Source organism: Vigna radiata, chromosome 5 (genome assembly GCF_000741045.1).
Source record: "Vigna radiata var. radiata cultivar VC1973A chromosome 5, Vradiata_ver6, whole genome shotgun sequence".
In the NCBI taxonomy this organism is placed as follows: Eukaryota; Viridiplantae; Streptophyta; class Magnoliopsida; order Fabales; family Fabaceae; genus Vigna; species Vigna radiata.
Genome location: NC_028355.1, coordinates 29,562,482 through 29,586,130, shown reverse-complemented (window position 1 = coordinate 29,586,130; position 23,649 = coordinate 29,562,482). Strand labels below are relative to the sequence as shown.

The following is a 23,649-nucleotide window of genomic DNA, read 5'->3' as shown; positions in this document are numbered from 1 at the left end:
TTTTTTTTGTTTGAAATTACAAATTTCTCCTTTTATTTTATTTTTTGTTTCAATTGGGTCTCTAATTTAAAAAATTTGATATAATCATGATCTTTTATGTAAATATTGTTAAAGAAGGTGTCACATGTCAAAATAACATTATGTGACGTGGTAATGACGATATGATATGGCAGTGTCATGTGCTACTATCATGACACGTGTCATAGCCTTAATCTCAATTTAATTCTGTATTTTTATTTTGTCCATAGTCTTATTTTTTTTTTAAATTAAACAATTTTTTTTTTAAATTAAAAAGAAATTGAGACTAACACAATGACACGTGACATGAAAATGTCACGTCACATCGTACTATCATTGTTACATGACACAGTGTTATTTTGGCATGTGACAATTTTTTTTTACAATTAAAATTAAAAATAAAAATAATTAAAAATATTTTAAAAAAACTACTGATACGTGATATCTTTTTAATAGTATTAATCCAGTACTAATAGAAAAGGTTAGATTGTATCAATTTTTTTTATAAGAAAAATCCAATTGAGAAAAAAAAATAGAAGAATCAATTTGTGATTTCGAAAAAAAAATGGAAACTAGTGGAATGATTAAATCAATAAGAAAATACAAAGGGATGGACCTAAGCCCATGGCATCAAATAGAAACAAATACTTTTTTAATTCCCTTTTCTTTAACTTATTCAACTACACATTGAGAAACAATAGTATCCTTTTTGTACATTAGTGAGTGTGTACTAATGTGTACTAATATGAAGCAGCTATACATGCTGTAACCATTATCTAGTTCCTAAAATCCTCCTATAGAATATCAATAATTAATCTTTGACTGTACACAAACAAGTACAAGAATCATGATCAAGTCCTGTGCTTCTTCTTTTTTCCTGATAGAATTGGTTGAATTTGCAAGTGCCTTTTGAATGCCTCATTGAAAAGAAAACGAGCATGGAAGGCTTTAATGATTGGTAGCCATGCCAAAATAGCTATTGGTCCGAAAAGAACTATCCCCATTCCATAATCAAATTCTCTAGCAAGTGCACGTGTGAAGTCCCACAGCCCAGTGTGCTCTATCTTTGGCCTTACAGCTTGTGCAATCTGAACCAACAAAAAACATTTCATGGTCTTATTAAGTCCAGGTAAAACAGTGTATCAATCAAGGGCAAACTTATCCATAGTTTGTTAGGTAGGTTTAGATCGTTGGTCAATCAGAATTGATGTTTCATCTTGTTATTTTCATAAAGTTGTTTTTTGCTCGTGGATTATCCAGATGAAACTCCAATTCTAATTGGAAAGCTTATGTAACTGCATTTAAGTTTTGCCTGCCAGCAAATTGAAAATGTGACAGTTTAGCTCAAGCAAGTTTACTTAAGATTATTACCAGTATCAATCCCCATGCAGTTGGCATGAATGCTAGACAGCAAACGAAAAGGTCCATCAATGACAATTCACATATAATAGAAAGAGTAAAGATGAGGGCAAGAACAGCCAGGAACAAGAATGCTTTGAAAAGTCTGAATCCAAGCTGATAGTTAGCACTGAGTAGTTTCCTTCCCATGTTAACGGCCTGCAGGGATGTTTAATTTATGTTATTAACATGCAATTGTACAATTTGGAGGATTTTTCTTACTACATTTCTTAATAGAGGAAGAAGAGGCAATGAAGAAGTTACCTTCACCAAGAGGAAAATTGCAACAATCACAATCCATGAAAGGACATAAACCAGAAAGTTCTTGCTGTGCTGAGAGATGTCTAGATGATAGACCAGACCATACTGATAGATGAAAAAACGGAGAGAAAGCAATATTTCAGTAATCCTAGAAGCAAGACCTGACCAACGAAGATGAGTTTGCTCATCATACCACCAAGAATGCCAACTTTTGTCTTGTTGAATTCCTATACCACCCTGTTGTCTGATCCATTTATTCCACTCTTTCCAGTCATCTACCGTCTTGGTCCAACTGAACCCAGCAGGATTAAAAAGAAAAGGTGCACATAACCAAGTTAGAGACATGAACCAAATGGCATATGTTATCAACACATATGCCATGTTACTTTGGTAGGACTTCCTGAACATGTTATAAACAATCAACAGCAGCAATAACTCAAATGCCTTAACAAAGTGGCTTCTTGAATACAATCTATAGTTCTCAGTGAAGCTAGCATGGAAGACAACTTTACGTCCAGTTGGTCTGTACTTTGCACCCCCATGCAAAAGTGTTCGTCCATAGTAATGTGTTTTTGTTCCAAGGGCAAAAGTGAAGAAAACAGCAGCCAGCTGCAATTGCATGAGTACAAAGTCCTTTAAAGCTGTGAGGAAACCTTTCTCAAGTCCTATTTCCATCACCATTGGCAAGCCTGTCAGAAGTCCAAGTTGTATGAATGACTGGGAGGCAAGAGCTGTTTCTAAGGATTGCACATTCTTGAGTCGAGCCTCAACGATAAGTGCTCTTTCCAACCCACTAAGCACCAGGTATAGCTGTCCGTAGAGAAATACATAGATTCCTATCACTGAAATCTGTGGAGTTATACAACAGAAATTTAGATTAGTCAAACCAGATGGCACTGTCATTTGGTATATATAAAGCATCAGACAAGCTGATGCTAGTTTAGAATTTCGGAAATGTCCTATGAATGATTTCTTTGTGTGATTGTGTTTATCTAAGATGTAATGCTAGATAATGGAAAGTACAAAATGTTCTCCCCTTCCCCCCAAACTATCATATACAAAACCACATTTGCATACATTAGCCTTAGTGAGCTTAAATTTTTTGCTTTATAAAGAATGACTTGTTATCAATTCCAATACTTCATGGCTTGTAGAGAAAGGTGAAATAGATAAACAATAATAGGGTATGTGAACATTATGTTTGAATTAAAAGAGTGTAAAATGAATTTGATGGTTCAATGAAATTACCAAGCTGCTGAAGTAAAATCCAATGGTTGTGAAATAGCACGACAGCATCCGGAAAAAATCGAATTGCCTACCAAGGCGGAATATGTCACGGCTTATAGTTTGCTCACAGTTTCCATTTGCTACCTTAGCTTCAAATTTTGAGATTTGGTTAAGAGCTACATCACGACCTTTGCCAATTTGCAAGTATTCATGATAGGAAATACATCCTCGTCTTAATGTTGAATTAAATCCTGCATGACATAAACACATATTTACTTGTCTCCATTATTAAAAACAATATTTTGTCAGAATATAGTTTTGAACTCCAATTCCTACCAGCAAAAACATCCTCACTCAAGTTAATTGTTTTAGATGCTTTGCTTATTCCTCCTCTTGTGATGTGAAAAATCCTATCAAATACATCTGGATGGCCATAGTGGAACCGCACCCTGAGTGAGATAAGAACAAAAGGGAAAAGCAGAATGAGTCAAAATGATTTATCATATTTCATATATTTATACATGCAAGAAAATTCTACTTTATTGGTACAAGTATACTACTTTAAGAAAATAAATCACCTTTAGTTTATTAAAGAGAAACTATAGTATGAAATCGTCCTTGAAAAACTTTCAATGAGTATTATGAGGTAAAAAAAAATCACTCTCTTGATTGCAAAACGCCAAATTTTTGCTTGCCTTGCATCACAAGTACAAAAATTACTACTGCATGTGCATACAACTATAAAAACAAATCAATATAAGATCATCAATTTCAAATTATTGTAGGTTCGGTAGATTACTTGGACACTTACATGAACTTTTCCTATTTTAGAGTATCTCTAGTGAGAGAGTTTCTTATAAGGGTTTTATATTAATTAAAACATTATTTTCATAAAGGTTATACAAAAATGAGTCCTTGAAACTGAAAAAAGTTTCTTATATAAGTAACTTTTCAATTTTAAGGAACTTACATTTTTGGAGTTCATATTCAAATAATTATTTTTTAATAAAGAAATGTTGTAAGAAATACTTTTAGTTGCTCTCATTTTTTAAACAACGTTTTATATTTATTTACCTGAGAGGATTAGCCAGAAGCCTTTGACCAATAGTGACAAAGCTAGTCTCTTGATATGACATGAACCAAGCCAGAGAAGACACACTGAAGTTGAAACGCATAGACAAATCCTGTTAGTATATTGATTAACTTACTAATGTTAATGCAAAAGACATTTATGGGTAAGGGGAAAAAGCAAGTAGAACTAAATGTGAGTGTAAAATAAGACATTTGGTTTCAAATTATCCTCTGGCAACATGTTATATTCTATTCTGGAGACATTTGATTTTATAACTTTCTCATATTGTGGTATCATGAAATGCTGTCTTATACTCAGGACCACCCATGTTTATGCATTCAAGGAACATGTGATCAACATTGTGCATAATGTGAATATGTATATTTTTCTAATGAAAAGAACCTTGTTGAATTTCCCTTATTATGTATGAGATACAAAGGACTAACCTTCCTGTGAAAATGTGTTCCCTTAAACCAAGTATTGTAGGAGGACGCCTTCCTTGGCGCCGAAGAAATTCTTGGAGAAGGTTTCTCATCTTCAGAGCTTCTTCCAAGTAATTATCCTGGCAAATCAGATACTCGTGAGAACATTGAAATGAACAAGTTTTATAATATAATGATAGAAAATAGTTAATTTGTTAGAAAGTAAACAAAAGTTTGGCCTACTTGGTTCATATCAATTGTTTGGAGTGCTTCACCACGAGTGAATATTATTGCGTTGTTTTGGTTTTCAGGCTTCCCTTCTCCAAGATGCGGTGTACCTGGTAGTTTAATCTGATATATTGTCTATAAAAGAACCAATAGTTTTATCATGTCAATAATGATGCATCTGAATTGTTACATGGCTTATATGTGTAATAATAAAATTAAAGATTTCAATTGTATCAAAAAAATTATCTGATTTGATCAAATATTTCTGAGTTTAACTTTAAAGAAATATACTAGTTTTGAGCCTTGGCCTTATAAAATTTCACTTTTAGGGTAGTAGTTGTACTCATGTTATGACATCAAAGTTTGCTAAAATAAACTGAGGAGGATGTTCATTCCAATCTCATTCTATCAATCTTATCACTGAAAATATTGTAGTGTTTTTTTGTAAAGGGTAACAATTTATCTTCTCTAAGAATAATTTGATACATATAGTTTGGAATTTTCCTTAGTTACATTTGATCCTCCCACATGGAAACTAAGCAATGTGAGTTTTTACCAAGTATTTTTCAATACTTTCGATTTTAATGTAATGCGTTTAGCAGAACTCGTTATTTTTTGTTTGGGTTTTAAATATACTAAAAAGAAATCATAAATAATGCTTGGCATCACTAATGTTAATAAATTACAAGATTTTGGGCTCAGGAAACTATAAGAAAAAGAACAAGCACAATAAAAGTAAAAGGAAACTAAGACTTTTATGGCAACAAACAAAGCAAACATCCATGAAATACTGAACTTGACATGTATTGGGACAATCCATGACTCAAAAAATATTATCAGTTTTGATGACAATTACTGCAATGAAAAATGAAGTGAATATACGAACATTAGCTTCCAACATATAAATTGAGGGATTCGTTTTAAGTTTTTATTCTTTATGAAGAGGTCTATTTCAAGCAATGTGATTGTGGTTAGTCACGATGTAGAAAAAATACCTGTTCAAAACCATTGACAACTTTAACCAGTTTAGATGAATATACTTTGTGAGGCCTACCCTGCACTATCTCTTCCTTTTCCTCAACATAGGCAACACGAAGAGATGGATACCTGCAGGTAACACATGTAAGGTTTATTGTCTACTTATTTCACAGCAAGAAGAAAGTCATCTTTCTCTTTGCTTGAACTAGGTTACCTTGTCATCAAGTCGATCATATCTTGATAACGTGGATCATTCATAGCCTTTTGTGATGCAAATGATTGACAGGAAATAACATAGGTGTATTTCATGTCTGCTAGTGCTTCTAGACGAGCAAACAATGCACGGTTACCTCTTTCAGCAGTCTCATAACCCTCAAGAATGTCTGCTTCAACAGAAACAGAAATGAAATTATTTGATTATGTTGATTTTTATTTTTTTTTCCTACGTTTCTTTCCACTATAGCTAAATACTGATGTATAATGTTACTTATACTTGGTCACAGACCTTCTTCTTCAGCCATGTCAAGAAATGCTTGTAATTTTAAGGCTTCTCTGTAGTACATCATCCCTCTAACTGTTAAAAATAAGATTGCAATGATCACAGAATGACTTATCATTGAATGGACATCCAAACGAAAATGGCAAGAAAACTGAACCTGTTCTGCTTAGCGTCTGGCCACGGAATGAAGCCCACAGTCGAAGATCTTCTACCTTGTGTTCATCTTCTAAACTTCGTCGGTTTTCACAACCCATGCGTTCCAAAAAATTTGTCCATTCATCTATTGAAATTGTGGTAACAATCTATGAGATGAATTCAAATAGAATGTTTAAGATACACATAATTTCATATGTAAAGAACCTGGATATATCTTTTGCATGTAGAAGATGATGGAGTCCTCCTCTTTATCTGAACCAAGCTCCTTAACCGAAAAATTAATGTCCTCAATGTAATGTGGAGTTATAACACTGCCAATCACGTTATATATCAGATGGTTTTGTTATTGAACTACAAAACTATAACAGTTTTCCCAATCCTTTTTTTTACTAGTTTTTATGTCATTATGTTATTTATCTCTGAAAGGGTTGTTTCTTAGTTTGATGTGCCTGTCACCGAATAAAGAAATTTTCATTACGTCTTTTATTATTGATGAATGTTGGATAATAAGGTTGGTGAGAAGTGTTATGAATTTTACTACAAGAACATAATGTACAATTTATTGTCAACCTATAGAAGGAAATGCAATGCTGGACGCATGTAATTACCAGAATGGCATCATGTTGTGAACTTTTGGAGCATCAGGCATATCTGTGAACAGAGAAGTAGCAAAGAATGATATGCGTCTTCGAGCATCTAAGTTTGCAGGCACATCCATTGCTGTTTCTTTGACCGTAAGCAACAAATGAAAACGCTTGATCTGCCATGAACAGAGTGATTATATCAGCATAACAAGACGTGATTTTTTTCTCATTACTATGTATGTTAAGAAAACGTCATAGGGGCAATAAGGATCACCTTTTCCATCATAGGACCATTTTCTGGCAATGGAAATTGGATAGAATTCTCATTGGAAAATGGATAAAAATCCCTATTCATTTCCACGGTGTCAAATAGTTGATCATCATTTCTAAAATAGACAAAGCCACACTCATTTTGTTCGGGAAAGTGGAGCATATCCAATATTCTGTACAGATTTAGTAAGTAATTAGAAGCTGAATCATACTAATATATTAAAGGACAACAGATTGTTAAGCAACAATACCTGGAATCAACCATCATATCATTTGCCACCAATTCAAATATATCTAGCAGGGCTTTCACAACTTTGTGCTGATTGTCTTTTTCTCCTTCCATCTTATGGAATTTATATCAATGTTACTAGGACTCAAAATTACCGATCATGCAAATTTGTCAACATACTTAGCCTTTAGTTTAGGTCTAGGAAACAATTACCAGAAGTTCAGCTAGCTCAACAACTTTAGCATGTAGGGCTGGGATAACTTTCATGTTAAAGTTCTGTAGAAGAGTTGTTTCTTGGATACTCTTTTCAATTTCGCTTAGTATATCACATATGATCCTATATATCCATAAACAGAATCAGATTAAACAGAAAACTACAGTAGTTCAAGAAGGAAGATTGAAATCCAGATAAACATTCTATTTCTTTTTACCTTTTCTCCATGCTACCCTCAACCAGAATTTCAAGAACATATTTTAGAGACTGGTAACACTCTCTTACAGCATAAAACATGTATTTGTCTTTTGTGATTTTCTTCACAAGAATCTCTTCCTTTCCCTCAAAATCTTTAGCAATGGTCAACGCTGTAGAAAACTAGAATATATACAACAGGAATTCATTAATGAATAAGAAGATGTACAGTACTAATTCTACAACTGTAATCTCATACTATTTTGGTTAAAAGTACATTACCTTATTTGCCAGGAGGAAAACAGGCCAACGAACCTTGGAAGAAAACAATTCAGAAGACACAGGCATCATCATCAAATCCATCTCTCTGTTGATAAAAATTCATTGTCAGGTGCTTGAATAAGACATAGCAGTGCAGGAAAGTTACAATAAACAACACCTGTTACTGATCAAATCTTCAAGACGTAGTTGATTTACTATTTGATTCCATACTACAACAAATTTCGCAGTGGCATTTTTTTCATCCGGCAACTGCAACAAAAATTAGTGGTCAACATAAGACAACATATACACCGAAACAATCTTATCTTAAGATTGCTAATTTAGAACACACCTTCTGAAATATATTGCTGAGGAGACCTTTTCGTTTCCTTTTACCACGTTTGGAAGATGGTGGGATCAGACAGACGTTGAATGCTGAAGGTAAGGAGTCAAATCTACTTCTCAGCATTCCGAGTGTTCTTATCTATTTTCAAATAAGAAATATAAGATTACCATTTCGACTCTGTGGGAAAAGAAAGAAACAAGCAAATAAAAACCAGTTCTTACCTCACCAAGGTGATGCAAAATGCCATAAAGTCCACCAATTATTGTACAGAAAACAGAATACCAAATTTGTGTGTCCATAAAATATACCTTTAATAAACAAAGAATGAAACGTTGTTAACAATCCATTTATACGGTTTTCTTAAACGAGAGAATCATTACTTGAAGGAATTTTATCTATACATATAATGACTGATGGAGCAGTTCATCGACAATGATTTATACTTCAATCAGTAGAACATGTTTTCCACCAAAGGTAAGTTTTAAAATGATGATTTGAAGTTAAAAGCAAAAGTGATTCCAACTCACAATTACTACAGGGCTCCATACAGCTACAATTGCACCAGCATTGCTCTTGACTGCAGCACATCCAAACTGTTATCAGCAACATTAACTGATCCCTTGTGTAATGAAAACAATTAGAAATGCGCCATACCTTTTGGAAAAAGCTCATGCCATTCATAATGTACCCCAATTTTCATAATCTGTCTGGTAGGTGCTATGAGTGGTTTTATCTGCATGCATTGATATTGCATTGGTCACTAAGAGTAAGTTGCTAAACAATAAAACCAAATTCATGTGGTCGCATAATCGTGTTCTGTTATTATTACCTCAAAACTGTAGCTAAACAAAAATTTACACGATAACACCAATATCCAGAATAGTGTGTACCTGTATTGGGAAAAAAAACAACATATTTATATAAAATATAAATTAAGATAGATATACCAAAGCAACTAAATGTAAATAAACAGAACAAGCCAGCAAGGTAATGTACTTTAAAACTGAAACCTGGTCTTCTTGCATCCCTCGACCAACATAGATTCTAGGCTGTATGGTAAACAAATGGTGACACTCAAGTTACAACATCTATGAAATGAATGAACATTACAGTCAATTTACATGGACATATAAATCACTGGAAAATTATTTATCGTTGTGAATTCTTGAGCTGACTGACGGGTCATGGAAAATGAACACATCAAATATATGTAGTCCTTCCAAATGAAGGAACAGAAAGAATAAAAAATTCCTTGCTATAAAAGATTATGTATTTATAGCGGTGATATTACTAAAATGATGTTAAAAAAATCAGGTTTTTGGGTACATGAACTCATTAAAACAAGAAACAGACAAAAGTAGAGACTGAAATGATTATTAAGATCTGGAGTGTAATTGTAGCAGAAGTTCACTAAATCGCAAATTGGTGTGGCAATTCTGCAAATTTAACATGCTGTTGGAAAATATAGTAACATATAAGACGAACTTACCTGAGTCCACCAAGACAAAAGTCTGCATATCTTGTAATTAGAGACCTCAATATACTTGGCAACAGCAGGGACAAAAAATAACACAACTTCAACTGCATTAGTTGTCAGGTATATTGCCGCTGCAACCATATAGGAAGTAAAACACCATTCCTCAATCAAACTTCCATACTTGGTGGAATAGCAAGTATATTTTCTTCTCGAATTAGCATAGCATACAGGAAGGACAATAGTCCATATAATTGCTAAGACCATCTTCATCACTAGTTTCACCTTTTGAGAATATTCCATCGTATGTCTTGCTTTCCACAAAAGGGCAATGTCTAAAATTGCTGTGACAAAAACATGGAAACTTTATTATCATGATTATATGAGAAGAAGAACAAGGGGCTCACTGTCCATAAAAAATTTCAAGAATGTTATTATGAAAATTGAAAAACAAAAGGCTAAACTATACTTTTGGACCTTTAACTTATTTTCAATGTTGAGTTTAGTCCCTTAACTTCTAAAATTTTCATTGTAGTCCTTTAAGCTTTTAAAATGACTTATTTTGATCCTTTCCATCATAATGAGAAAGGTAAAAGTAGGAAACTACTATAAGAGTGAAGAGTTAATTTGAAAGATATCACCACAGCTTAATAAGTCTGTTAGATGTATAAGGGACATGGGTAGTTGAGTGTCATGAGAAGGTTTGCATTTTTTGCCAAAAAAAGTATACGAGAACGTTTGTAATTCTGCCTAGAAAAATTATAGTAATTTTACTTTTGTTAAGTATTTTTGAATGCATCCTTGAGGTGCCGTAGTAACATTGATACCGTAGTAGCAAGTTTACTTCTATATGTTTCATCCCATTAAACAAACTCCATTGCCAATTAATGATATAACAGAGCACCATACCTTGAATAAGTTTTAGAGCCGAAGAGGTGATGAAGATGCTAATTATATCCTCAAATACTATTGCATCAAACAACTGTAGTGGAGATCCCAAGTCATGACAAGCCATGATTATTATGGCCTGAGAACCAACACAAGTCAAATTTCAAGATTATATATTATAAGTGGCTGAAATTTGTATATCATCAGCACTGGATTTTGAGTAAACCTGAAGGGATAGAATATAAAAGCTCCACATTCTATCAAAGCTTCTAAAAATTTGCCAGAATGAACGAATCTCTACAAAATTGGTCTTCCCCAGCCACTGTGGTTCATGGATTTCCTCTGTTTTATCCTATGCAAAGGAAACAAATTAAAACCGGTATATTATTCAGTATAGAATGGTATTTTGTTACAAGAGAAATTGAATAACTGGGTTAATATTTAATTTGTCAAATGGGAGTTCAAAAGGCTCATTCTTGGTAGTTGTATCAAACTCTATGGTTGATGTACACAACTGCCTTACCCTCACATGCAAAGAGGCTGTTTCAAGATTTCAACCTATGACTTAGAGGTCACAATGCTTAAGCAACTTTATTCTTGAACCCTGGCTTAGTCTTTAGTTGTACCAAATGCATTTCTTTTATCAATACATTATATGGCTATAAATTCAAAGAAAAATATCCCTACCTATCTTTTGAGTAATAGAAACAATGAATGAACTCCCTCTAGCACATGATTCCAAAGGAAATAGGTACCTATCTTTTGAGTAATAGAAACAATGAATGAACTCCCTCTATCACAAAGGAAATAGGAGGTAATGGAAGTCCAACATCCTTATTGATAAACATAAAGATTTTGAATCATCCTCCGAATTAAATAAATTTATGGAATTTTTATTCATAGGTTAGAAGGTCAAACCAATGTATGGAACAAGATAGACAACCATCTTTGAAGCCAGAGAGTACTATATAGACTTTTGGTCATGCCAGAGAAAAATAACCAGTCTTATATGATAGTTCAAGAAAAGGAAACATCATTGGAGTTAGCAGTAACTTAACTAAGAAGTCACTTGAGATAGAATTTCTGAAGCAAATTTCACTTCATTCAAAAGTAAATAAGCGGAAGTATCTATGATATGTCTACCTAATACGAGCCCCAAGTTGTGAATACTGTGTATATATATAATGATAAGTAACAATATATGATGAAGAAACATAAAATTCAGATTTCATTTGAAATTTCATATAGCTTTAGTTTAATGGTTCAAACTCACTAAATACAAAATCAGAAGTATAATGCTTTTGAGAATTTCATAATCACCTCTGGTTCTTCTTCATCCCTCTTTTCTCTCTTTTTCTTTCCTTTTGTTTTACCAGGTGACCTATTAGGATCATTCTTGACATCTGGTTTTGGTTTAGTTCTAAGTTTCACAAAGAAAAAGTCATGATCTAGACGCATGGGCCAACCAATTTTGAAACAATCAGGAGACCTGCATTTATCGAACAGCAGTAAGGATTTGATGATATGGAATGAAAGGAAAATGAAAACAACTGGAGAAATCTTAGTCTAAATGTAATGCTGACCAGAAGTACTCATTCAGATCATCATAGTTTCTCCATATAGAATGATCAGCTGCCCCACCATTGCTATTGTGCACTTCCTTTTTATTGAAAATAAATTAGTTATATTGAAGAAGATCCAAACCAAAAGAAGGGATAGATTAGATATCAAATGGTACCTTTTTTATGACAGTGTATATTGGTGTGACAACATTGTTAAGGAAAGACTCTGGTTCTCCTCCATATGCAGGCATGACCTTTTCCCATGTCGTTAAGCTAATAGCACCACTTAAAATACCGTGCAATTCATATGCCATCTTCAGAACTCACAAAAGAAGGACCAAAATAAATTAGAGGATAATCATATGATGTGAGATTGTTAGAAATTTCAATCAGTGAAGAAAATAGTTGTGTTCATGAGTGCATTATATAACTTCATCATGCATGCCAACTCAGTTTTCTGTGATAAAATATTTCTATGAACTAAATTTCGTTACACACCCTTTGCTCATGTAGTATCACACAAAAACAAAAGATACTTTCATAAACCAATAGAAACTTGTGGAGTCTAACACTCTTTTAGGAAAGGAAAATAAAAATGTGTTGAGTTTCAACGTACATGATGAAAAATATAGCAGAGACATTCCGGCATGAATCGCAAATTAGCTGCCTCCCCCCATATGAGCAGGTAAAGCCCAATGTACAAAATTTTATATTGCTGGGCTTCCTGTTTCACAAAAGGTAAACTGCAATACAAGCAACACGTAAAAGATAAGGTCGGAAAACAGAAATAATGTAGAAACAAAACAAATTATGGTTCAAATAAAACAAATAAAACAATAGAAAGCTTGAAAAATAAAGAATGTTCAACAAAATGACAAATCATCATTATCATCATAATCCAGATTCAGAGAAAAAGAAAAAGGTAACACCCAATATTATATCAGAAGAACAAATACAGTATAAATTATTGAAAGTTACAACAGAATTAGATCAATAAACATACCGGATATTGCTTTTCCTCTCTAAAAACTTACACCAGTTGGTATAGTTTTTGAAAAACTTTCTCATCAGTTCATCCACACCTCCTTCCCCTAACTGATTTATAAAAAGGATGATATAGTTTATATTGTATTATCATAAAGTAAAATCAAAACATACACGTTCAAAAGCAAATGCACCTTCAAAACAGATGTCTGGTTGTGAGTTTGACGAGTCTGCATGTTGGATAGGAGTAGAATAAGATGTTCCCTTTGGTTGGCAACATTGGCTTCCTAAGGTTAAGCAAACATATAGAGTGAAAAATAGTGAAAGACTAGAAAGAGCAATGCTGATCATACATTACTATATGAGGTCCTCAACAAAACTGAACAAATGGGGAGTGATTTCTTTTTTTATGCAACAATCAAAGTTATACAGAAGTGAAAAGGAATTTTTGAGTCCAATTTAAATAGGAAAAATGACCTGAAATCCAAAACAGTGCTGAAGAAAATCAAATAGATCCACAAAGGCTCCGTGCTTCTTGAAATCTTGGGCTGGGGGTAAACCGCGAACATTGCGAATAACTGCAATGGCGGCCTTAATCTGTATCAATTTTGTTAGTACAAAACTCAGTCCATCATCTTGCAATTGAGTCTTCTGTTGCTTGGACATAAGACATCAATGAAATGAGAAAATGTGAATCATTCAAGAAATGACAGACCTCAGGTTGCTGCATAATGGCATGCTGAATGCCTCCTTGCTCAAGTGGAAGAATGTTAAATTCAGTTTTTCTATGGATTGCATTGCCTTGAATAAGTGCCTATATTAGAATATGTGAGAAACTCTATGGAAAAGAAATGCATGGTAAATTTATATTATTCTTATTTCGGACTAAGCAGATCATGAAATTTCTAGGAAAGGGAAGATCACCTGAGAAGCAGCTGGATCTGTAACTGTCTTTAGCACCTCAAACAGAACAGAAGCAATATCTCGTGCATTTATCAATTTCTGTCTTCGACTGTTTGAATATAGCATCATATGAGTTGGTTTAAGTTAAGGTGTTTGCAAAAAAAAAAAATTAAATGGGAAAATGAGGTAATTAAAAGTTTAAGCATGCTTAGGTACCTTTGTTCTAGATCGAATGCTTTATCATGTCTGATATAATAATCCCTGTAGGCACGGTAAACACTCTTAAGTTCACGAATATCACTTGTTCCCCTCTTTTTTGTAGCGTGCTCATCCTGTATGTCACAATTGACAAAAGAACATGCATGATTAACTTCCCTAACCTTATAAGCAAAACCATGCATCAAGTATTAATCTTACCATCACGGTAGAAACCTTATAGATGTTTCTGATAGAGAAAATATAGATAGAGACTAATTGAAAATTTTTTATCTCATGATTTTCTTGCGTATATAGATAAGTCATACACCAAAGCTCAAACAGATCATGACTTAAAATTTTAGTGGCTTTTTTTCTTTCTGAAACAGAGACCATTCTTACTTTTACATTCATTTACTGCTATACTCGATCTTGTTGTAGAATTGTGATGTTAGGCAATAAAATCCGTTGAATTCATATTCACATTTAAATGGATAAAAATTGAAAAGGAGCTCGTCAATGCAGGAAAACTGCTCTTGAAAGTTAGTTTCAACATTCTTGTTTACCTGTTCAAGTCTATGAAGTAGTGAAGTTTTGAATTGTCTAACACCCCTTCCACTAGAATTTTTGTCCAAGTTGTGTGCAATCACAAAGGCATGAACACGGCCTGCAAAATTTGGTTTACTGGGACAATGTGAAATGCATATATTGATGATCATCAACGGAGAATCTCATTTTGGTCAAGTAAAAGACTACCTACAAAACAGGAATATATATAATTCTAGTTGAAAGCCTTCATGGCTTTATGGCTTACAATCAAAGTGAAATCCAACACCTAAAAATTGCACTGTGCATGGTACAACTGTTAACCAAATGTAGAATGATTTAAACAAGAAAACAATTTCAGGAAATTGAACAGCACGGATAATTCTCCTCTCCTTATTTGGTGTAAACTTTATTGAGATAACTTGCGCTTTTAGTGCAGTTTCTGGATTGAGATTAAGGTATTTAAATTGGATAGATACTTTGCGCTGTTAGTGCAGTTTCAAACTTATATTTACTTGGTTCAATATAACCACAGTTAGTAAAAATACATATAAGTGGAAAATTGATTAAATCATCACTATTATGTAACACCAAATTTAACTTACACAACAACCACTGACAATTGTAGTTTCTGTGGCTGTAGCCTTCTAGTCCTAGACACTTTGTCCCAGTAACCAATCATCACTTCTTTCAAAGGACATTAAAAATCCCACTTTATGCACTCTTTTACATAATAATTCTTCAATCTAGACATCCCAAAATATAAAATCAAACAAAAAGGTATAAATTCAAAGGTTAAATATGTGTTGGCCACTTAGAATATCACTGGTGCTTATTTTAATTCCCAGCTTCTAAAATTAAATGTTCCTGTCTCTGTATTTTTCAAATACCAAAGTTCAGCTCCTAAAGTTGATACTTTTCCTCCTGTAGACTCTAGAGAGGGATTACAATCACATCATTATGTTTTAAAAATGAATAAGTTTATCATGGAGATAAAAGAAAAAAATTGTGTTTTTTAAGTATAAAAACATAGTCAATTCAAGTTCATCATTTCAGAAAAGAAAATCAGTTGCAGGACCTCCAATTATACACCAATTTGAGAAGAACCTGAATTTCACAGAACCAACAAACAGATGAAGAAAAAGAAACCAACGAAGAGACCCAGACAATGAAAAGGACTCACAAAGATATGCAACACGAGGCTCCTCCTTTCCAAGCAAGTTGGCCACTCGAAGGAACCTTTGAATTTCAGAAGCAAAAACTGTTGGCAACCTTTCACTGTCAAAGGGTTCTGGAGCATATTCCTCGTTGTTGCTGCCATTGGTAATGGCCAAAGTGACATGGGGTGCCTCAGATGTCGATGCTGATGCTGTTGATGTCTCTCCTCGCTCGAAATATATGCCTTCAATAGGTTCTGCGGGCACAATCTCTGACATTGCTCTGAACTAAGAAACCAGCAAAAGGATGATGACACGCATGCATGGTATATATGTTGAATCTTCTCCATAGTGTTTGCTTAGTGAGGTAAGCTTTGGTGCACTTTGCTTTGTGGACTAATTGGAAAGTTGAATGCATTCTTTTACTTTTTCTTTTGGAGCTGTTTCTGATTTTGTTTTAGCTTTAGAGTGTGTCTGTGCGCTTTGCTTTGTGCACTGATTGCAAAGCTTAATGCCTTCTTTTGCTTTTGCTTTTGGAGCTGTTTTGTTTTGGCTGTAGCATTCTTTCCCTCTAAGAAGAGAAGGAGGGAAACAACATAAACAAAGACACGTGTCCCTCACTCACTGCTTTCTTTACCAAACTGTGAAGACTTATTGCATGGTCACAACTACGAAGACCACAAACACGAGTTGTTAATTCTGAATATATAACGTTATACTGGGTCCTGTAACGTGACATGTTTTCCCATAACAAATTTCTTAATGCTTAAGAAAGTAAAGTGCATGAAATTTAAAAATACTTAATTCATAAAAGAAAAAAGTGGCCAGAACTTTTTGCTAGCGATATTGTAATCCACCCCACTATAGTAATCTTGTTTGCTTCATGCAAATTGTTCTAATCAAGGCTCACTGAATATCACATGTGAGACAAATGTTATTTGCACAACAAATTTTACAAGGGGAGAAAAAAGGGAACAAGAGAGAAAAAAATTCCTGTGTATAAATTATTGTATGATTTGTTGTATAACACAATTCAAAATTTAAATGGAAAGTATCATAACTTATTAAAATGACAAAAAAATAAAATAAACATTAGAAAAATTTCAAGGGTATACAAAGCAACACACAAAAATACCTTAGGTCTCTAAAGTGAGCAAATGATAGCTTCTCTCCTGATTTTGACGACAAACTCAAATTCCTTTTGCTATTCTGGTTACGTAACAAAGTTAGAGCATTAATTAACATAAACACTAAAAGTTGAAATTTAAAATTGTGAGTCATGACATTTGGTTGAAGTGTTATTACCTTTCCAGCGAGGTATTAAGGTTTGACTTTTGATTGGTAGTGGAGCATGAATGAGTGATGGAATGCACAAAGGTGTGTGGTTCATCAAAGAGCATGAGACATGGGAGATGTGTCTGCTTGTTATATCTAGTAAATCTTGAGACTATCTACATGTGACACGGGATAACGGTCGTCTTTGGCATTAGTTGTTGAAAAAAGAATGACTCTCTTTGGCATTGGTTGTTGAAAAGGGAGTGATATTCTCTTTGACAAATGGTTGTAGAAAAGATAATGGTGTTCGAGTGTTGAACTTTCTTGGTATGAGGGTTCAATTTGTGTAAGACCCTACTCTTGCATTTCATAGGCAAGTTGCTGGAAGGCTTGGTTCTAGGGGGAGTTTTCGTGCAAGTTAGTGTTTAAGGTACTGTTTTCTACGTAATAGTGGTTATTGAGTAGTTAATGTGTAAAAATAGTGTTTCAGTTTACTAACGAGAATATTTCTAGAAGTAGGGTTGCAATTGCTATAAGGTTCATAATCCAATGCTTAGTAGCCAGAGTGTCTAGATCGTGTTCTAGTTGTTGTAATGGTCAAATTTAGTTGTTTAGTTATTAGAAACTAGTGCCTAAATTTCTAGTTGAGTTATTTCCAACGTGTTTAGCTGTTATAAGGGTCTTTTCCAATATGTAGATGATGTAGAGTTACTTTTCTAGTGTTGGTTTAGTACTACAGGTGCTTAAGCTATTTTTGTACCGTTTGGGTAGTTAATCTAGGCTAGTAGAGTGTCCAATAGTGATTTCCAATGATCGGGTAGTAAGTTTCTAAGCATATAGGATCTTACCTTGCTACACCAAGTTGTTGTAGGGTATTTTAAAGTATAAGTTGAGCTCCACAAGGTCAAGGCTGAGCTGGTCGACCTCTTCAGTGTGCGGGGACAACCTCTTCGGTATGGTGACCGAGCTCTTTAGGGTGGAGCTTGGGCTGGCTGAGTTGGGGTGCTGGTTTGGCCGGGCTAGGGTGTCATGGCTGGGTTGTTCGGGCTACGTGGCCGAGCTCGCCGAGCTAATTTTTCGGACCTTAGTTTGAAGGTTCTAGACCTCCATTTTTAGTGTGGTTTGGGTCATTTTAGGGGGATTTTTGGGTTGGTCAAGAGAATAGACATAGTGGCCGAGCTGTTTGAGGAAGTTGTAACGCCCCGGCAACTTACAGGACTGTTGACTGCCCCTACACATCACCACAAACAGAAGTGACTGAGCTCTTTCGTTGATGGTCGAGTTGTGATGTGTTGTGCAGAGTTGATTTCCAATGGTTATTAAGTTTTGGGCTACAGGCTAAGCTATTTCTAGAAGAAGCCAAGTGGTTTGCCACGATTGTGAGCATGTTATTGAATGACTTCTATTGGTAGTAATGCATGACATGGTAGTTGAATAATGCTATGTGATTATTGTTGATGTGAGTGTGATAGACGTGTCTACTCGTTATACCTAGCAAATCTAGTGATGACCCTTTCTACTGTGTGATGAGAAAAAGAGGTTCTCTTCGGTCGTGGGATGCAGGAAGGGAATGGGTTCACATACTGATGACTCTTTCGGTTGTATGATGCGGGAAAAAGATCATCTTCGGTCGTGCAATGTGGGAAAAGGATGGGTTTGAGTGTTGCACCCTCTCAACTATTCGAGACATTGGAGAAGGGACTGATGTTTTGCCCTAACTTCGGTTTGTTTGCTGAGTATAGTGCCTGATGTGCAATGCACCAACGTTTTTACTCATAAGTCCTTGAGGATCAGGAAAATAGGTCTGTTAGCTGTGAGGGCGAGACGACTTGAGTCACCCTGTTTGGAATAACGGGGGTGTGAGGTAGGGTACAGGAGATAGACAATTGTCCTACATAGTTAATGATGGTGATGATGTTGAATGTTTGGTTTGATATGTGATGTTTATTGTTGTTCTTATATTTTGAGTTATTCTTGGTTGTTTTAATGGTAGCTTACTCCATATTTGTTTGTGTTTATGCATGATCTATGATCCTTTGGTTATAGGGAGCAGATGACATTGCAGATGTCCCTGATGCAGAATAGAGACAAGAAAGCACGAGGAAGACTTGGGACTTTTATTTAAGTAGTTTATTTTATAAATTTTGAAACAATGTAATTGGATAATATTTTTTAGCAGTTATGGCTTTGTTTTATTTTTGCTCGTTTAAATAATAAGATGTTTATTAATACTTTTTTTTCGCATTATTAAAGTTTAAAATATTTTGAATTTTATCATGACTCGTGACATCCTGAATTGGATTGTTACATATTTGGTGTTGTACTCTCTCATGAATTTTCTTTACAAGTTCAAACTTAGAAACCACATTCTTATGAATGAACTCACTAGGAGTAGGTAGAAGTATCAATTCTATAGGGCTGAGAGGATTAAACTCATACACAACCTCAAATGGAGAGACTTTGGTAGATTTTTAATACTATGCTATTATATGAAAATTTTATTTGGGAAAGATACTCATCCCAAGATTTGTGGTTGCCTTTTAGGATTTCCCTTAACATTATGCCTGAAGATCTAGTGACTACCTCTATTTGCCCAATCAGTTTGAGGGTGATAAGAGGTTGAAAAGTTAAGCTTAATTCTTAGCCTATTCCAAAAAAATTTCTAAAAATGGCTTAGGAACTTAGAATCTTTATCAAACACTATTTTTCTAGGAAACCTATGAAGTTTGACCACATCTCTAAAGCAGAGTTTGGCTATATTTCTTGCATCGTCTACCTTGTGGCATTGAATAAAATGAGTCATTTTGTAGAAACGTCCACTACCATAAAGATACAAATCCCCTTTGGGTCTTAGGTAGACCAAGGAAAAAATTCATGCTAATGTCTTTCGAAGGAGATGAAACAAAAGGGGTATATAAGCCATGAGGCATAGTCCTAGACTTAGCTTGTAAACATGCAATGCATCTATGACAATGTCTTTGGACTTTTTTTCTCATGTGGGGCTAATATAAATTTTCCTCTAGGATGCTTAAAGTCTTATCAAATAAAAAATGGTCAATAAGCTCCCCTTATGTTATTCTTTCATTAGAAGTTTTCTATGAGATCATTAGGGCACATAAAATTTTTCTTCTTTAAATAAATAGCCTTGGGAAATATAGAAATCTCTCTATGATTTCTTTTGACAACTAATAAATATGGAAGAGAAATCATAGTCTTGTTCATACAACTCAGATATGTGATAAAATCTAAGAATCCGGGTCCCCAATTTTGAAAAAGAAGTTGTGCCTTCTAGATAAATCATCAACTATAACATTACTTTTGCCTTTCTTGTATTTTATCACGTATGGAAAATACTCTAAAAACTCCATCCATTTTGCATGCCTTTTATTTAGCTTATATTGGTCCTTCAAGCATTTAAGTGACTCGTGATAATTGTAAATGACAAACTCCTTGGGCACTAGATAGTGTCCCCAAGTTTGAATGGCCTTAACTAATGCATACAACTCTTATCGTCACGAGTCATCAGTAAATTCTTAATAAATTAGGCTTATTTTGTACATATATCCAAGAATCTTGGAAGTGCCCTCGATAATATAATAATTGTTTCGGGATGTAGGGTCAAGGTCAACGTCCAATGTCTAGGTAAAAGTCCAAAGGGTCCAAATGTTATCCTTTACTCTAAGTCTCTTGTAACCGTTGTCCAATAGCAATTGAAGCACACCTGTAGAAGATGCTCTATTTAAAAACTTTTTCAAATCTTTGAAGATCTTTGAATCTTGAAATCAATAATAAAAAATGTTTTAATCAACCAAATAAAGAAAGATGAAAGAAAGATCAAAACACACATATTTATACTGGTTCAACTCTTCACAAGCCTACATCTAATTGGGGGACAATCCATTAATCAAGATTTGAGTACAAGAATACAATGATGCTCTCAATTGTTATCCTCACACCACTCAAATATGAAAACAACAAATACAAGAGAGGATAGTCTCAATCAACAAAGAGATGATTCACTCAATCTCTAACAAAACAAAAGAGTAAACACTCACTCTCAAACCTGGCCTACCCAGCACAAGTATCCAATTACACAAATTGATAAAGAACATGATTGTATAACACTCCTATAATGTAAAATGATCAGATCATATGAAGTCTAATGCATCTTGATTGAATTCTTGATTGCTTTATCACCAATGAAGCTTTAAATCCTCCAAGAATACTTCTTGAGAAAACCTGTACTCAAAACTCACAAAGAGTGTTAGTATATGCCAATGAAATCATTAAAGACTCAGGTCTCAAGTCTGGTTTATATAGAAAAACCAGATTTTGTCGCAGTTTAATCGATTAAGTTAATATCATAATGAATTAGGCTTTTCTTTTTATTTTAATCGATTATATGAGTTACATAATCGATTATTTTGACATTTATGCTTATAACTGCTTCTTTCAACTAACCTAACAGATTAAGTTATTTGTGTAATGGATTAGACCTTTCTTTCTATTTTAATCGATTATGTATCTTATATAATTGATTATTTTGCCACTATGTCTTGTTTGTCTTCCATTTTCCATCTCTAACAAATTATGCTATCTATATAACAGATTGTGTCTTTCTTTCTATTTTAATTGATTATGTAACTATATATATATATATATATATATATATATATATATATATATATATATATATATATATATATATTTCAATGATATTTACATAAGAAAGATTAAGCATTATAAAAGAAAATTCAAAGTTATGTGTGAAAGTTGATAAAAAGACATGTTAAGAAGACCTTCAATATAAAAGAAAATTCAAAGTTATGTGCGAAAGTTGCTAAAAATACATGCTAAGAAGACCTTCCTAATTATTCCGATACACATTACTATATTATGTTAGTGGGGGATTTTTAAAATTTTCATATACTAGTAGGCTTAGAAATAATGACAAAAATAACCTATTTTCTATTTCTCTTTTTATAATACAAATGAGCATCAATACGATTTAAATTGAATTATTACTTGTCAAATTTACCAATGGCAAAAAAATTAGCAGACATGGGTATCTGTAGGTAAAATCTGCGACGGGTAGTTATTACTTGCATATATTTATCATCTGCGGGTAACGGGTAGCGGATATTTTAATACCCGCGTCTAAACAGACCGGGTACGGGTAGTATATTACCCGACCCACGGGTACTCGTTACCCGCAAAAAATAATAAAAAAAATAATTTAAATATTTTTTAATTAAATTTTTAATTAAAAATAAAATAAAATTATATTTTATTAGATTAAATTTAATTAAAATTGAATTTTAATTTATATTTAATTTAATTTATATTATATTATATTATATTTTATATATATATATATATATATATATATATTATATTTGTAATTTTATTTAAATTTTATTTTAAAATGCATAAAATATATATATTTTTTTTACTTGTATTCATCGGTACCTGTCGGTTTTAAAATACCCTCAGGTATTTTCTAAGCGGATACTTGGTGGGTAACAGGTTGGGTAGCGAATATAGTTTTATCCAGCGGATCGCGTTGTGGGTAGACACTATCCGTACTCGACCCGACCTGTTCTCATCCTTAGTCAAATTGCATAATTGAATAATTATAGTTAAAAATCAATTTAAAAGAAAAAAAATGTATTCCATATAGTACTTTTATAGTTTTTAGGTTGTGTTTCATTAATTAAAATTTCCTATAATTGTATGACTCGAGGTTCAATTTTTTATTGTCCTCTTATTAATTTAATACAAAAGATCACATAAACTCTAACAAACTAAAGCCTAAAACATTGAAATTAGTAGGTTTAATTGTTTGAATAGTTTCCACTTTTAAGGTTGCGTGTTTACCGTTAACTTTTCATTGACAACGTTAATTATGTGGTGATATGACAAAAGAATGTAATGATATGACAAAAGACATTTATCCATTAGGACTTTCTAACGTTGAAATTGGGGATTAAGGTTTAAAAAAAATTATCGACTTTGTAAGGGGCCTCCTCCACTACCACCTCGGCATTAGAGCGAATCAGGAGTTATGTCCAGCGACTTCAAGCACCAAACACAACTACAAGAACATTGGCACGAACCCAATATAACATTACAATGTCATAACCACTATTGTCCTCACCTCCTTCCAATCTTATTGATGTTGTCTTTAACTTAAGGCACAATTGGCATTAGCAGCACCATCTCCTTTTTCCATTTCTTCCTTCACCGCTAGCACTAGTAAATTCGACGTTATTAGAGTCACTCACACAACCTCTTTTGTAGCCACACG

At 33.6% G+C, this 23,649-nt stretch overlaps 1 protein-coding gene across 2 annotated transcripts; it reads right to left on the bottom strand.

The window, feature by feature from the left end:
- Positions 1-653: 653 nt before the first annotated feature.
- Positions 654-16,637, bottom strand: LOC106761790 (putative callose synthase 8). Of its 2 annotated transcripts, none has more exons than XM_014645355.2 (41): positions 16,094-16,637; positions 14,931-15,031; positions 14,386-14,501; positions 14,191-14,278; positions 13,982-14,080; positions 13,744-13,863; positions 13,461-13,553; positions 13,286-13,377; positions 12,899-13,025; positions 12,459-12,596; positions 12,304-12,380; positions 12,041-12,209; positions 10,947-11,072; positions 10,742-10,859; positions 9,848-10,176; positions 9,355-9,407; positions 9,188-9,248; positions 9,013-9,091; positions 8,886-8,935; positions 8,580-8,666; positions 8,365-8,496; positions 8,191-8,282; positions 8,034-8,118; positions 7,774-7,934; positions 7,556-7,679; positions 7,365-7,456; positions 7,118-7,286; positions 6,868-7,019; positions 6,464-6,570; positions 6,261-6,383; positions 6,110-6,178; positions 5,819-5,987; positions 5,622-5,733; positions 4,642-4,761; positions 4,423-4,538; positions 3,979-4,062; positions 3,241-3,353; positions 2,926-3,155; positions 1,681-2,526; positions 1,390-1,575; positions 654-1,106 (listed from the first exon to the last, which is right to left on the bottom strand). In XM_014645355.2, exons 1-41 carry the CDS (start codon positions 16,344-16,346, stop codon positions 870-872), a joined length of 5,895 nt encoding a protein of 1,964 aa, XP_014500841.1. In that variant the 5' UTR covers positions 16,347-16,637; the 3' UTR covers positions 654-869. The 2 variants fall into 2 exon arrangements, 1 of the variants encoding a protein (XP_014500841.1); XR_002667982.1 differs by lacking the exon at positions 654-1,106 and having other exon boundaries at positions 1,466-1,575; positions 1,681-1,782; positions 1,871-2,526; positions 16,094-16,636.
- Between the last annotated feature and the right edge of the window lie 7,012 nt (positions 16,638-23,649).